At 39.2% G+C, this 16,319-nt stretch overlaps 1 protein-coding gene across 4 annotated transcripts in view; it reads left to right on the plus strand.

Annotated features, from left to right (window-relative positions):
- LOC130282731 (leucine-rich melanocyte differentiation-associated protein-like) overlaps positions 1-16,319 on the plus strand; it is a 545,347-nt gene that overhangs the window by 507,847 nt on the left and 21,181 nt on the right. For 2 of the 4 annotated variants that reach the window (XM_056531305.1, XM_056531307.1), the window contains one exon: positions 9,964-10,600. The exons of the other annotated variants lie outside the window; for them this stretch is intronic. In XM_056531305.1, the coding sequence (XP_056387280.1) occupies positions 9,964-10,016 (53 nt within the window). In that variant the 3' untranslated portion in view covers positions 10,017-10,600. Of the gene's footprint in view, positions 1-9,963; positions 10,601-16,319 lie in introns of those variants that run through there. 4 annotated transcript variants of the gene reach the window in all.

Below are 16,319 nucleotides of genomic sequence, written 5' to 3' on the forward strand. Positions count from 1 at the left end.
TAATAATGTCCCAAATCTTTTGTAGTTAGGACCTATTGGAAAAGTGCACATAAATTTGGGCTAAGTAGTACCTGAAAAGCAGTTTTTCTTTATGCAATAAATTATGTGCTATGTAATGTTGTGCTCCACTTTGTGCCTGTTAGGAATAAATTGCTGGCAAGTCCTTGAGCACAGATCACAAGGAAGCATTGTATGCTGTCTGCTAACTTGCAATAGGAGATGGCAGTCACTGCTGGCCTAGGCAGAGCCCAACGCTGACATAATGGTCTGCTTGTGGCACTGTGTACAGTGCCACAACTCAGGTAGAAGGTGACAGAGAGGAGTCAATGAACTGATAGTATTTAGTGCCAGTAAGAAAGTGTGTGTACATTGTGACCACTTAAGGTGCCAAAGGAGTCGGCTCAAGGTGTGTAAGTAGAGCTGACCCAGATCCAGTCTCCAAAGACCTGTGAAAGATTGAGTGAAGATACACAGCAAGGTCTTTAAGTAGCCACTGTAAGACTGCCAGTGTGAGCTATAGACAGAGACTAAGAGTACTATAGTGCTAAATATGGCCTGCACAGCAAGCTAATGGACTGCTAGAGAAAGAGTCCCTGCGAAAGGCTGCTAAAATTTTTAAGCCATTGCAGGGATAGTGTCAGATAATGAGGTGCCAGTTTAGAGTAAGAGAAGCAGAGGATAGTGAAGACCGGTTGCTCTCAAACCAGCAGATAGTAAGAGGCTAGAGGGAAGCCTGTACATATCCATCAGAATGAGTATGCTGTAGGAGTTAAGAGGGATAGTGACAAGGTCACTGGGCTCTTGGCAGATTGGCCAAAGGAGTGAGAATAATCTCTTCTGCATATATTAAAACATTACTGTATTACTGAAGTTTTGCATTGTTGAATGATACATTTAACCTGTATGAATATAAAGTTAAACCATTTGAAGTTACAGTTACAACTGTTCTGTTGTAATGCTGCTGAAAATCAATGTAGAGTGGTCCTCAAAAAGACAGTACCACCTACTATCAAGAATGTGAACAGACTGTTATAAACACTCCATATACCTGTAGTAGAGTATTTAGTAACATAAACTTTGTATGTTTGCAGCTTCCTAGAGACCCTAGGAGACCCTAGGCCATCCCTTCTCCTTTGTCATCATTATCTTCATCAGCATCCGCAGTATTTCAGTAGTTAATGTAACCCCTTCTATGCTGTGCTGCTGCTTTGACATAACACCTTGCTAATCCAATGCATCCATAAACCCTTCTTCCTCTACATATTATCTATAGTAGTGGACTGTAAAGCAACACCCACCACATTGCCAGTCTGTTCAGTCCTGGCAATTTCACCAACACTATGTCAGCATGGCATAGCAATAAGGAATAGTTGCTGTGCTGTGCTTGGCCAGACAACCTAAAGGAAATACATTTCCTGTGTGGGTACTACTGCCAAACAGCCCAGTTTTGGTCATTCCCTGTGAAGTGGAGATAATTATAAATAGTTGTGCACCATAGAAGGGGTGCTTAGGTGCTCAATACCAGCAGTGAAAGCAGTAAAATCACCTTGTCATCACCCTGAAGGGTTAATGTTACAGTTTTTTTTGTTGTTTTTCAGTTTTTTTTTATTTTTTTGAAGCAACAGGTCTACTTTATTTCAGAAATGATGATCTGTCATATCTTGGCCAAAATGATGGCTCATTGTTAAATTTCACCAAATAAACAACCAATCTGGATAACATTTACTAACTATAGATAGTATGAGACTTTTGCAATTTAAAGAAGTGTTTTCTGATATGTGCAAAAACTATCAGAAGGATGGAATTGATATAACAAACCATCCATTACGTAGCTGATACATCCTCCCCACTGCTCCATGATGTTCTGTGTTTACTTGATTGCATCAGTGACGTGCCCATATACCCATAGTGGAAGAAAGTGAACAAAAAAGGGGGGGTCTTTTTGAGCTCTACTGTATGCGGCAAATGAAAAGACTTCAATGTACACCAACAGTTACACAGGACTTGCTTTTATTCAGAAGTAAAGGCAATACAGGACAACAAGTTTTGGCATACACTTGTGCCTTCCTCAGGTCCACAACAATTAGGGTGTGTAGTCCTGGCTGGGGCTTCCTGTGTAGTGGCTCCCGCGTCTAATGGGAAAGTAAAACCGTTCCCAGCAGCTCAGTCGGGCTGTTTTGGACCGCCGCGGTGAAATCTGCTGGATCAACAGAGCGCCGATAACACTGATCTATGCTATGGCATAGCATTGAACAGTGTATGCATTGAATGCATTATGAGGACTAAAAAATGGTGTAAAAAAAAGGTAATAAATGTTATTTAACCCATTCCCTAATTCAAGTTTGAATCATGCCCCCACTTTTCCCATAAAAGAAATGTAAACAAAAAGAAACATTAAACATATATGGTATTGCCACGTGCGTAAATGTCCGAACTATAAAAATATGATGTTAATTAAACCACATGGTCAATGATGTAAAAAAATCCAAAATTGCGTATTTTTGGTCATTTTGTATACCCTAAAAAAAAGTATAAAAAGCGATCAAAAAGTCCCATCAAAACAAAAATGGTACCAATAAAAACTACGGTGCAAAAATTGAACACTCATACATCCCCATATACGAAAAAAAAAAAGTGATAGGGTCAGAAGATGCCAATTTTAAACATACTAATTTTGGTGCATGTAGTTGTATTTTTTTTAATTATTATAATAAAATAAAACCTACAAAAATTAGGTATACTTGTAACCATATGGACCTAGAGAATAAATATGTGTCACTTTAACTGAAAAGTGCACTGCATAGAAATGGAAGCCGCTAAAAAATGGTGGGGTTTGTCTTTCAGTTTTTTTCCCACAAACAATTTTTTTTGGTTTTGTCATAGATTTTGAGGTGAAATGACTGATGTCATTACAAAGTAAAATTGGTAGCGCATAAAACAAGCCCTCGTATGGGTCTGTAGGTGGAAAAGTGAAAGCATTATGGTTTTTAGAAGGTGAGGAGGAAAAACGAAAGTGCAAAAACGGAAAAACACTTCTGAAAGGGTAAAAAGATCAGGAGCACAAGCCACAAAACGTATGTCCCTGTAGACACACAATATATGCTAAATACACACAGTACCGCTATATTGTTCCTAAATAACAAACGATACATAGACCATTATTCTCACATACAGTAACATATAGTGTTAGATACCAGCTATACGCTGGCACCCTGCAGACAGAATGAGGCTGGGTTCCCATATATCAGGCATGCACTGGAAGGAAACTGATGCTTAAACTGATCCCATTCATTTGAATGGGACAGTTCACAATCAACATCTTAGTTTGGATTACACCCCCTGAAATACACTACTGTGCTTGTGTGTGTGTGTCAAATGTTAGTGCCATGAGATTTTGCCACTGCTGCGATATTTGCTTCACTAGGGTTGGGCCTTAGGTAGGCCTAGTGACAGATAATGACCACTGATATTACATATAGTCATGGCCGTAAATGTTGTCATCCCTGAAATTTTTCAAGAAAATGAAGTATTTCTCACAGAAAAGCATTGCAGTAACACATGTTTTGCTATACACATGTTTATTCCCTTTGTGTGTATTGAAACTAAACCAAAAAAGGGAGGGAAAAAAGCAAATTGGATGTAATGTCACACCAAACTCCAAAAATGGTCTGGACATAATTATTGGCACCCTTTCAAATTTGTGGAAAAATTGCTCCCTTAAACTTACCTGGGGCAAGTAACAGGTGTGGGCAATATAAAAATCACACCTGAAAGCAGATAAAAAGGAGAGAAGTTCACTTAGTCTTTGCATTGTGTGTCTGTGTGTGCCACACTAAGCATGGACAACAGAAAGAGGAGAAGAGAACTGTCTGAGGACTTGAGAATCAACATTGTGGAAAAATATCAACAATCTCAAGGTTACAAGTCCATCTCCATCTCTAGATTTGCCTTTGTCCACAGTGTGCAACATTATCAAGAAGTTTGCAACCCAATGGCACTGTAGCTAATCTCCCTGGGCGTGGATGGAGGAGAAAAATTGATGAAATGTGTCAATGCAGGATAGTCTGGATGGTGGATAAGCAGCCCCAAACAAGTTCCAAAGATATTCAAGCTGTCCTGCAGGCTCAGGGAGCACCAGTGTCAGCGCGAACTATCCGTCGACATTTAAATTGAGTGAAACGCTATGGTAGGAGACCCAGGAGGACCCCACTGCTGACAAAAAGACATAAAATAGCGAGACTACATTTTGCCAAAATGAACTTGAGTAAGCCAAAATCCTTCTGGGATGAGACCAAGATAGAGCTTTTTGGTAAAGCACATCATTCTACTGTTTACCAAAAACGGAATGAGGCCTACAAATTTAAAAAAAGACAGTACCTACAGTGAAATATGGAGGAATTTCAATGATGTTTTGGGGTTGTTTTCCTGCCTCTGGCACTGGGTGCCTTGAATGTGTGCAAGGCATCATGAAATCTGAGGATTACCAATGGATTTTGGGTCACACTGTACAGCCCAGTGTCAGAAAGCTGGGTTTGTGTCTGCGGTGTCTTCCAGCAGGACAATGACCCCAAACATACGTTAAGAAGCACCGAGAAATGGATGGAAACAAAGCGCTGGAGAGTTCTGAAGGGGCCAGAAATGAGTCCAGCTCTAAATCCCATTGAACACCTGGGAGAGATCTTAAAATTGCTGTTGGGAAAAGGTGCCCTTCCAATAAGAGAGAACTGGAGCAGTTTGCAAAGGAAGGGTAGTCCAACATTCCGGCTGAGAGGTGTAAGAAGCTTATTGATGGTTTTAGGAAACTACTGATTTCATTAATTTTTTCCTAAGGGTGTGCAACCAAATATTAAGTTAAGGGTGCCAATAATTTTGTCCAGCCCAGTTTTGGAGTTTGGTGTGACATTATGTCCAATTTGTTTCCTCCCTTTTTTGGTTTAGTTCCAATACACACAAAGGGAATAAACATGTGTATAGCAAAAAAAGTGTTACTGTAATCCTTTTCTGTGAAAATACTTCATTTTCTTGACAAATTTCAGGGGTGCCAACATTTACGGCCATGACTGTATGTTAAAAAAAACTATACATATACACATGCATACAACACATACAAACTCACTCACACATATATCATACATGTGTATACACATACATGTATTACACACATACTGCACACTATACTCAAATACATTTAACAGATGGACTGTTTACATCACACATGTACATCTTCACATTACATCTACTTACTTTTATTGGAAGCTGGCTGGGAGCATTAAATACTTTAGGAGCTGCTAGATATTCATACCTCCTGGGGCTTGCAGACTACCTTCTTCATCGTTGGCCAACAGGCAGCTAAACTGTGCGACAGCAGCAGCAGGAGGAGGAGATGGGGAAAGGAGGGGGTGGGGTGTTAAAGGAGCCTCTCACTGCCAGCACTATGTAAATTAACTGCAACGAGACTCAATCCTGGATGCTACTGGATGCAGGGCTACACTGCTTCCCCCCAGCTACAAACACTATAGCAGCCGCAGGGGGCCCTCAGGAGGACGGGGGCCCTGGGCAATTGCCCAGTTTGCCATGCCCTAACGCCTGCCCTGACCATGACCATCAAAAAAGACTAGCTCTTGTGCAGTTTTCTGACTTTAGGGTGGCTTTTTAATAGTTAAATTGTGTTGCTCTTTCCTAACTGAATGCTGCCCTTATTGCTTTGCTGGGCATATATTGTAAATATAGATTCCCTTACCCAGCTTCCCTGTTGGTTCAGAAGGTAATTGCTACACAGGATGTTGTTAGTATGGAAGTGTAATCAAGTGCATTTTCAAGCTCTGCAGAGAACAGCAGGTACAACTCTGAGCTCTAATTTGCATTGGCCATACACATATTTCAGAAACTATTTACCCATTACCTCTTAGGTCACTGGCCTAATAATGCAACAAAGCAGTTTTTGAAATTGCAGATAATTTTCAGCACTCTGTTCTGTGTGCAATATTGATGGGGAAGGGAGGTTGATTAGGGTCTGGGGATTTGTGTTTGATGGGAACAATCTGGAAGGAGTGAAAAATTATTAAACACACACAGCAGGAGCCACAGGATTTAGCATTGTCGTGCAGTGCTATTAATTCTCATCGCATGCTTTAGCAGTTGGCTGCACACTGTGAATATGGTTTATTACAGAAGCAGCACAATATTCCTGCCGTCGTTGTAATGTAAGACTAAATGCTAATTAGGACTCTAGCAATAATTAGAAGATCTCTGTAATACCCACGTGAAGGCACAAGCACCCAAGATGCATGTATACAAAGTAGCAGGAGCCCTTTTAGGATGAGACTCTGTGTGCGCTGCAGCTTTCATTTCACCTCAAAGTTTTCTGCTGTGTCTGCCAAAGTGCTGGATAGAATAATTCTCAGTAAAAATGGATATGTTCTTTCTTTTTTCTTTTTTTTTTTTTTTTTATTAAACTCCATTAGAATATAGCAAGTTTTAGGGCCATCTCATCTTTATCTCAACATAGTTAATGTAATGCTATGTAACCATTTACAGAGATATTTATATGTTATTGGAACTTGTTTTTCTAATTCTCCATTTTATTATCTGTATTTAAATTTAATTTTTAAAGGGGTTAAACACCATAAGGCGATTTCAGTACGTACCTGGCAGACCGTAATGGACATGCTTAGGAAGGATCTGCACTTGTCTTGGGGCTAAATGGCTATGTTATGAGATTACCATAACACTGTGGCTATCTTTTTGTGAACTGGTATTTCCTGTGTGAGTTTTCTTTTTTTGACTACAAATCCCATAATTCCATTTTCCTCCCTCCCACACATCAGCCACCCCACCCATTGAAACATAAATGAGCTACATCCATTCAAAAGACCTGTGGATTTCAATCAGGGTGCCTACAGCTGTTGCATTAGTTGCAGATTAACCTATTTCCCACCAAGAGATCCCTCCACCCATTGAAACAGACAGGCTCCCTGTCATCAGCTGACTAGTGAGTCAAGTCTCGGCCGCATTGCAACCTGGGAAAAATCAGAGACAACAATAATTTTGTATGCTGTTAAAAATAAATATTGGGGTGAAAATCACAGAAGAATTGTGAGAAAGCCATCACACACAGGAACAGACACTATATTATGAACTACACTAACTTTACAACTCCTGTAGCATAGTCAAATAAAAAAAATTCCTGGAATACCCCTTTAAATTGTGCAGTTTTCCTTCTCACCACGGAGCCTAAAACTATGAGACTGTTCTGTCTGTGATGATAAGGAGAAGACTGCTGTCTTTTCTATCTACTATCCAGTAAATAGAAAAGACAATAGCTTACCCTTCCCCTGTGAAATAACCTCTGCAAAGATCACAGTTCATGCCCAGAAACCTTTCCCGTTCATGTCATTGGGACAAATCTTGTTTATTGTTGCCTATGCCCATGGGGGTGGCTGTCAAGCTTATGTCTTAATGCTGTTAAAACAGAGTGCTGTGGCCATGATAACGTACAAAAAAAATGAAAATAAAAATCAGAAGGTAGAAACAGATAAGAAAAAAAAGACCATGTTTCAGTATCTTCAGTATAAGAGCAAAATTGAGAAACAGTCGTCACTCCTCCTCCTCAATCACCCTTGCAATGGCAGATTATATACTCACACAGCAGGTAGGTGGCAGGTATAGTGGAAATTGTGCAGCTCCTCTTGTGCTAACATGCACTGCTATCCTTCGGGTTCCAAATCCCAGAGATATAATACTTCGTATCATACAGTGTGAGTAGAAATAAAGGACGTCACTCACCCGGATGCAGTGTCACAATTTTTTTATTTCATCGGTGCGGAGACAGGGTAAGCACGGACGATCTTCTAGGGACGCAGCTAGTCAGCCATGAGCTGGGCAACAACAGAGACACCTGATTAGACTGAGATTTGGGGAATTCTGAAGCTAAGTCAACATTTCAGCCAATGTCATTGGACAATACTGTTGCCATGAAGGTATGTACTTGTATCTATACCAATGTAACCAAGGTCTCCCATGAGAACATTGCTCAGAGCATCACAATGCCTCTGCCAGTTTGTCTTCCCATATTATATTCTGGTGACATCTCAACATCCAAATAAGCAACACATATGCATCTTGCTGTCCACTTGGTGTAAACAAAACCTGATTTATCTTATTGCTCCATGGTCAAGTTTTTATGCTCACATGCCAACTCACAATTTTGCTGGTTCACTGCTTTTCCATCTTAGAACCACTTTTGTTAGGCAATAACTACTGCAGGCCTGTTGTTTGGATCGGTCATATCCATATTACACCTGCAATTATTCTGCATAAGCAATTCCAGTCTAGAGGCATAAAAATGCCAAATTTTTGCTAATTTTGCAACTTGGTAGCAAACAAAGTGGGCATGGTTTAGCACTGTGTGCATAGCCAACAATGATCTGGCAAATTTGGTCCAAAATGTGGTTATATAGCTTTAGAAAAACATAGCTGCTTAATTCCAGAAACAGCGCCACTCCTCTCAATGTGTGTGTGTGATGTTGCAGCTCAGTTCCATTGACGTGCATAAAGCCAACTTGTAATACCACACAAATCATGAGGTTTTTAGTAGAAAGCAGCTATGTTTTTCCCTCCTAGAATGTTTAACACCAACACACTTAAAGGGGTACTCTGGTGAAAACCTTTTTTCTTTTAAATCAACTGGTGGCAGAAAGTTATACATATTTGTAAATTACTTCTATTAAAAAATCTTAATCCTTCCTGTACTTATTAGCTGCTGAATACTACAGAGGAAATTCTTTTCTTTTTGGAATGTTCTCTGATGACATCACGAGCACAGTTCTCTCTGCTGACGTTATTATAATAATAATAATACTTTATTTATTGTTGGCCTTAGTGGGATTTGAACCCAAGTCCCCAGCACTGCAAGGCAGCAGTGCTAACCACAGAGCCACCATGCTGCCCTTAGCATACATCTGCTATGCATCTGCTATGCATGGTTGCTAAAATGGACAGAGATGTCAGTAGAGAGCACAGTGCTCGTTATGTCATCAATGTTCAAAAAAGAAAGGAATTTTCTCTGTAGCATTCAGGAGCTAATAAGTACAGGAAGGATTAAGATTTTTTAATAGAAGTAATTTACAAATATGTTTAACTTTCTGCCACCAGTTGATTTAAAAGAAAAAAGGTTTTCACCGGAGTACCCCTTTAAGTCTTGGCTGACTGGTGTATGCAATGCAAGGCTTAGTGAATCACCCCCACAGGGAATAAGTGTTTATAGTGCACTAGGTGTTCCTTATAGTAGTACATTTGGTTGAAGATTTAACTTTGAAGTTTTCTCCTGAAGATTTTCAGATGTTTATATACTTTTTTTTGCTATCTGACACCTTTAAAGTCCATATGATAAAGAGTGAAAGAATCAATAATTTAGCCTGGTATAAAAAGACATTGGTAACAGCTATTTTTCAGTGTGACCTTGAGTGTGGACATGAAGTAGCCCCCATAAAAGTGCTATCTTGTAATCTGAGGTTTTCAATTGCACAAATGCACTAATATACTCAGTGTAGGTAAAAAGATTTTTAAATAATAGAAACTAGCTATGACATTTTTCTGATTATATGTATATATATTATTATATATAATATATATATATATATATATATATATATCTTTTTTTACATAATATGCTTTCATGTGAATTATATATTCCTTTTTATTTGTTTATCTCAATGAAGCAAGCCCAACAGAAGGGGGCACCACTATCATTCCCACAAAAAAAAAAACACAGTCAAGTCACTTTTTCCATGAAAAATTAAAAATCTAAAATGTCCTGCCAAGTCCCACACTCATATGCTGCTGTAGGGAAAAAGGAAAGGTGGGGGCGACAGAAAGATTGAAAACACAGCTACACGAAAATTAATTTTCTGTTCTGCAAGAGTGATGGCAAATCAATTAATCTTGATGTATTATTTTATGCAGGACAGGGTACAGGGAGCAGCACAGAGAATGCTTACAGCTGTTCGCTTTGCTAGGGACATATATTACCCTCGCTGGCTCTGACAGCTTCTGAAGGAAATGGCTGAAGGGTGGAAGGCAGGTGAATCAGCGGCAACAATTTATTGGAGAATTCAGAGAGTTTCTAAGGGACTGATATAAAAACCTGCACTTGAAGAGTGAAGTATTGAGTGCTTTTGTGACTGAACTAGCTACTTGTCAATATTTATAGCTTCTGTATTTGTTCCATGTCCCTATTTGTTTGATTAACTAGTCAGATGTTGCTTTATGCCGCTGTGATTTATTTCTGCTGCCTTATGGAGCATTCTTGATGTGTTAAGCTGGGCTACACTAGCAGCCCCCGAACAAGCTCAGTTAACCCTCCTTTCTTTTCTCTGTTGATGAGCGGTTGTTTGCACTTTGTATTACATGATCATTCACGCAATGAATTGCAGGCATTATATCATTGCGTATTGAATGCATATCATCATTCATTAATAGATGGCTCACATTCATTCTGACATAAGATACTTGTATTAATGCTTAAAATACATTTTATTCTTTGTATGAAATGGCATGCTGAAGTAGATCAGCCTTAGTACAGACATAATATGATAATATGTGTAGGATAGGATTGATAATATAACTTTTATATATATATATATATTTTTTTTTTTATTTACTTATTTTTTAGCAGCTAAATTAAAGGGGTATTCCATCCTCTAAAACATATCTTTTATCCATAAGGGTCTGATTGCGTGGGCCCAGCTTGTGGGACCCTAATGCGTTCTCCAGCTCGTCAGTCAGGATGTGGATCTAGCTTATAAAACAAGAAACAAAAATCAACAGTTGCTAAAAAAAAAAAAAAAAAAAAAAAAAAAAAAGGGCTGTATTACAGAGGCTGACCCCCACCCGCTAGTTTACTATTGGGCATGCAAGGCCACATGAATGATCTCAGGATCATTTGTGCCCTCCTTTACATTTGTCTTTTGTTAGCCACACATGCTTATTTCACTGGGAGCTGTGTGGTCAACGAAGAACAATTTTTAAATATGTCAAAACCATGCGATCAGAGTTTGCTAGTTTGTTAGTTGATCATTCGGCCAGTTTGGCTGAAAATCAGCCTGTATGATAAAGCTTGAAAAGTATATAATCTCATTCAACATTGTGTCACTCTGATCTCTAAAGATGGAAAAGGATCTATTCTGATCTACCTTATGTTGTTTTTTTTTTATATAAACAAAAAAAACATGATTCAACTTTGTGAATATGGACCTTATTAAGATGGGTGTATTGTACATGCATGTATCTGTTCCAGATCCCCCTCCCCAAGTTTTGATCTAGCTATAGGTTTAGTGGCAACATGTGGGGGTCCATGTTGGCCTAAACTTTGCTAATAAATAAAAAATGTTTTGTTTTTTTTTTAAGTTTTTTTTTGTGTGAGTGACTTCTGCCTTTAAATGGTGATTTCATTCTTGTTAGAACCACGTTTAGCATTCTTATCCTTTCACGTTTCTCTTTTAAGTTTATGTCTTCATTTCCTCATTTTGTATATTTCATTTGAATAAATATCTCCCTTTTTTATTTAAACCATTACTTATTTTTTTATAGTTTGTTTAATTGCACATTGTAAAATAACCCTTTATGTATCGGTAGTGTGGGGTAGAGAAAAACAAAGGCCGCAGGCAGGCCATCGCTCCTGGTTTTCCGTGAATTACTGCCACTGGCCCTGTATCTTTCAGAGCTGCTAATGAGCTCAGAGTTACTCTGTGTGCAGAAAGGAGATTTAAAGGAAGAATTAATTTGGAAAGTTGAGGATTAGACAGATAAGAGAAAATGAGAGAGAATAAAATGTGGTAGCTGTGTATTTTGTCTTGTAAATGACTTTGCGCTGCCAGGACGGGGAAGCTATTTGTTCAGGGATAGGAGGGTGATAATGAAACTGATCATATACATGGTCTATTACCATAATGAATTTTAACACGCACTTTGTTATGTGATATTTTATTTATGAGCTCTTTGATGTTTTAGATAAGGATGAGATTCTTAGATGCATTATATTATGCCTTGTTTTTATAAACACATTGAGTAGTTTAATAAACATAATTTATTTCAGGGTGTTTTCTGTGCCTTCTTAAAATCAGCAAAATTTATCTAAGATTATCTTAAGGTTAATGAAGTCTAACGTTAAGAAAATATTACCCTGTAATATCACAGACTTCTGTACTCGAATGGTAATTGCCTAATGCTTTAGTCTACCCGATACTTTATACCGCATATGCCTTGTCCCATTAATCCTATTTTTTACAAGTTACTGGTTGGCCATTTCATTAGGCATTATATATCAGTGTTTATTTGCCTAAATGGCTGGCTTTATTAAAACAAACAAATTGAGTGCAAGTACTGATAATTAATCATATGCCTGAGGTTTTTACTTCCGTGAATGGAGGAGGAAGTTCCAGTGCTGTAGATGAAAGACGTATTTTCAAATGAATCTCTGTGCACCACGTTTCCAGATTATTATTATTATTATGTTTACAAAGTGTGCATTGTTTAACTCCTGAGAGAGAACTATTGACCCCTCAGTATATGGATGTTAAGTGATCAATCTAAATCTTGATAATTAGCAATCGTGTGGCAAAAACTGTGTGTCAAATTTAAACCAGTGAATTCTTATGGCCAAAATTCACTATAAATCCACTGTTTAATTTCTGATAATAACATTGTTGGATTCTTAATACAGGGAACACTACTGTCCATGTCAATCCAGCCAAATAAGTAATTATTAGACAATGAGTTGTAATGTTGTGATGCGGTGTCAGACGAATTGGTTGGAATAGGATTGGACACTTTAGGTTTGCTTTAACGCCTCATGTTTCCAAAGGTAAGGCTAGCTACAGTAAAAATCGTTATCTCTCAAGTGTGAACATCCTATTAACTATATTGACTTCCGGTATATCTGTGAGCATCAAATAGTGACAGAGGCACTAAAAAACAAGAGGTAAAAAGAGGTAAAGAGGGAGGTCCTACAAAAACTTAGAAACAGAAGCTTTTTTCTTTTGTGGAAAAAAAAAGTATGGGGCAGTTGCAGCTATACATGTTTTTTTTCTTTCCATTTGAACAGGACATCCATCAGTCAGCAAATCAGCATTACTTTTGTCAGGAAAGCTGTTTTGGAAAAAGAGACTTTCCTCCCATATGTCAATTTCAGCTGCATGCCAGGCAGAGTATACAGCCTCCCTAACTTAGATTGTATAGCTCTACTTCATAACTACAGGGTGGGCCGTTTATATGGATACATCTTAATAAAATGGGAATGGTTGGTGATATTAACTTCCTGTTTGAGGCACATTAGTATATGTGAGGGGGGGGGACTTTTCAAGATGGGTGGTGACCATGGCGGCCATTTTAAAGTCGGCCATTTTGAATCCAACCTTTGTTTTTTCAGTAGGAAGAGGGTCATGTGACACATCAAACTTATTGGGAATTTCACAAGAAAACAATGATGTGCTTGGTTTTAACATAACTTTATTCTTTCATGAGTTATTTACAAGTTTCTGACCACTTATAAAATGTGTTCAATGTGCTGCCCATTGTGTTGGATTGTCAATGTAACCCTCTTCCCCCACTCTTCACACACTGATAGCAACACCACAGGAGAAATGCTAGCACAGGCTTCCAGTATCCGTAGTTTCAGGTGCTGCACATCTCTTCCCAGCATAGAAAATTGCCTTCAGATGACCCCAAAGATAAAAGTCGAAGGGGATCAGATCGGGAGACCTTGGGGGCCATTCAACTGGCCCACGATGACCAATCCACTTTCCAGGAAACTGTTCATCTAGGAATGCTCAGACCTGACATCTATAATGTGGTGGTGCCCATCTTGCTGGAAAAGCTCAGGGAACGTGCCAGCTTCAGTGCATAAAGAGGAAACCACATCATCATTTAGCAATTTCGCATATCCAGTGGCCTTGAGGTTTCCATTGATGAAGAATTGCCCCACTATCTTTGTACCCCATATACCACACCATACCATCAATTTTTGTGTTCCAACAGTCTTGGTGGGATCTATCCAATGTGGGTTAGTGTCAGACCAATAGCGGTGTTTTGTTTGTTAACTTCATTCACATAAAAGTTTGCCTCATCACTGAACAAAATCTTCTGCGTAAACTGAGGGTCCTGTTCCAATTTTTGTTTTGCCCATTCTGCAGCACCTGAAACTACGGATACTGGAAGCCTGTGCTAGCAATTCTCCTGCGGTGTTGCTATCAGTGTGTGAAGAGTGGGAGAACAGGGTTGCATTGACAATCCAACACAATGGGCAGATCATTGAACACATTTTATAAGTGCTCAGAAACTTGTAAATAACTCATGAAAGAATAAAGTTATGTTAACCCCTTAAGGACCGGGGTTTTTTCCGTTTTTGCATTTTCGTTTTTTTGCTCCTTGCCTTTAAAAAATCATAACTCTTTCAATTTTGCACCTAAAAATCCATATGATGGCTTATTTTTTGCACCACCAATTCTACTTTATAACGACGTCAGTCATTGTGCCCAAAAATCTACGGTGAAACGGGAAAAAAAATCATTGTGAGACAAAATTGAAAAAAACGCCATTTTGTAACTTTTGGGGGCTTCCGTTTCTACGTAGTACATTTTTCGGTAAAAATGACACCTTACCTTTATTCTGTAGGTCCATATGATTAAAATGATACCCTACTTATACAGGTTTGAATTTGTCGCACTTCTGGAAAAAATCATAACTTCATGCAGAAAAATTTATAAGTTTAAAATTGTCATCTTCTGACCCCTATAACTTTTTTATTTTTCCGTGTATGGGGCGGTATGAGGGCTCATTTTTTGCGCCGTGATCTGAAGTTTTTAACGGTACCATTTTTGCATTGATAGGACTTATTGATCGCTTTTTATTCATTTTTTCATGATATAAAAAGTGACCAAAAATGCACTATTTTGGACTTTGGAATTTTTTTGCGCGCACGCCATTGACCGTGCGGTTTAATTAACGATATATTTTTATAATTCGGACATTTCCGCACGCGGCGATACCATTTATGTTTATTTTTATTTTTATTTACACTGTGTTTTTTCTTTTATGGGAAAAGGGGGGTGATTCAAACTTTTAATAGGGAAGGGGTTAAATGATGTTTATTCACTTTTTTTTTGCACTTTTTTTTGGCAGTGTTATAGGTCCCATAGGGACCTATAACACTGCACACACTGATCTTTTACATTGATCACTGGTTTCTCATAAGAAACCAGTGATCGATGATTCTGCCGCTTGACTGCTCATGCCTGGATCTAAGGCACTGAGCTGTCATTCGGCGATCGGACAGCGAGGAGGCAGGTAGGGGCCCTCCCGCTGTCCTGTCAGCTGTTCGGGATGCCGCGATTTCACCGCGGCTATCCCGAACAGCCCACTGAGCTAGCCGGCATGCTTTCGGTTTCACTTTAGACGCGGCGTTCAACTTTGAACGCCGCGTCTAAAGGGTTAATAGCGCGCGGCACAGCGATCAATGCCGCGCGCTATTAGCCACGGGTCCCGGCCGTGGCCCCGCGTTATAGATCGGGAGTGGACACATGACGTTCCAGTACGTCATGTGTCCTTAAGGGGTTAAAACCAAAATTTTTAAAACCATCGTTTTTCTTGTGAAATTCCCAATAAGTTTTATGTGTCACATGACCCTTTTCCTATTGAAAAAACTAAAGTTGGATTAAAAATGGCCGACTTCAAAATGGCCACCATGGTCACCACCCATCTTGAAAAGTTTCCCCCCCCCTCACATATACTAATGTGCCACAAACAGGAAGTTAATATCACCAACACAACCATTCCCATTTTATTAAGGTGGATCCATATAAATGGCCCACCCTGTATAATGATTTAACCCCTTAAGGACCAAGGACGCACCGGTACGTCCTGAGTCCTTTGACTTTCATAGCGGGTCAGGCTCAGCCTCTCACAACGGCCGGGACCCGTGGCTAATGCCGCGCACTATTAACCCTTTAGTTAACCCTTTCACTTCGTCTAAAGTGAAAGAGAAACCATGCCGGTTAGCTCAGGGAGCTGTTCGGGATCGCCGTGGCGACCCGAACAGCTGTTAGACAAGAGGAGGGTCTCCTACCTTGCCTCCTGGTGTCCGATCGCCGAATGACTGCTCAGTGCCTGAGATCCAGGCATGAGCAGTCAAGCGGCAGAATCATTGATCACTGGTTTCCTATGAGAAACCAGTGATCAATGTAAAAGATCAGTGTGTGCAGTGTTATAGGTCCCTATGGGAGCTATAACACTGCAAAAAAAAAGTGAATAAAAATCATTTAACA

The sequence above is a fragment of the Hyla sarda genome, chromosome 7 (assembly GCF_029499605.1).
Source record: "Hyla sarda isolate aHylSar1 chromosome 7, aHylSar1.hap1, whole genome shotgun sequence".
NCBI lineage: Eukaryota > Metazoa > Chordata > Amphibia > Anura > Hylidae > Hyla > Hyla sarda.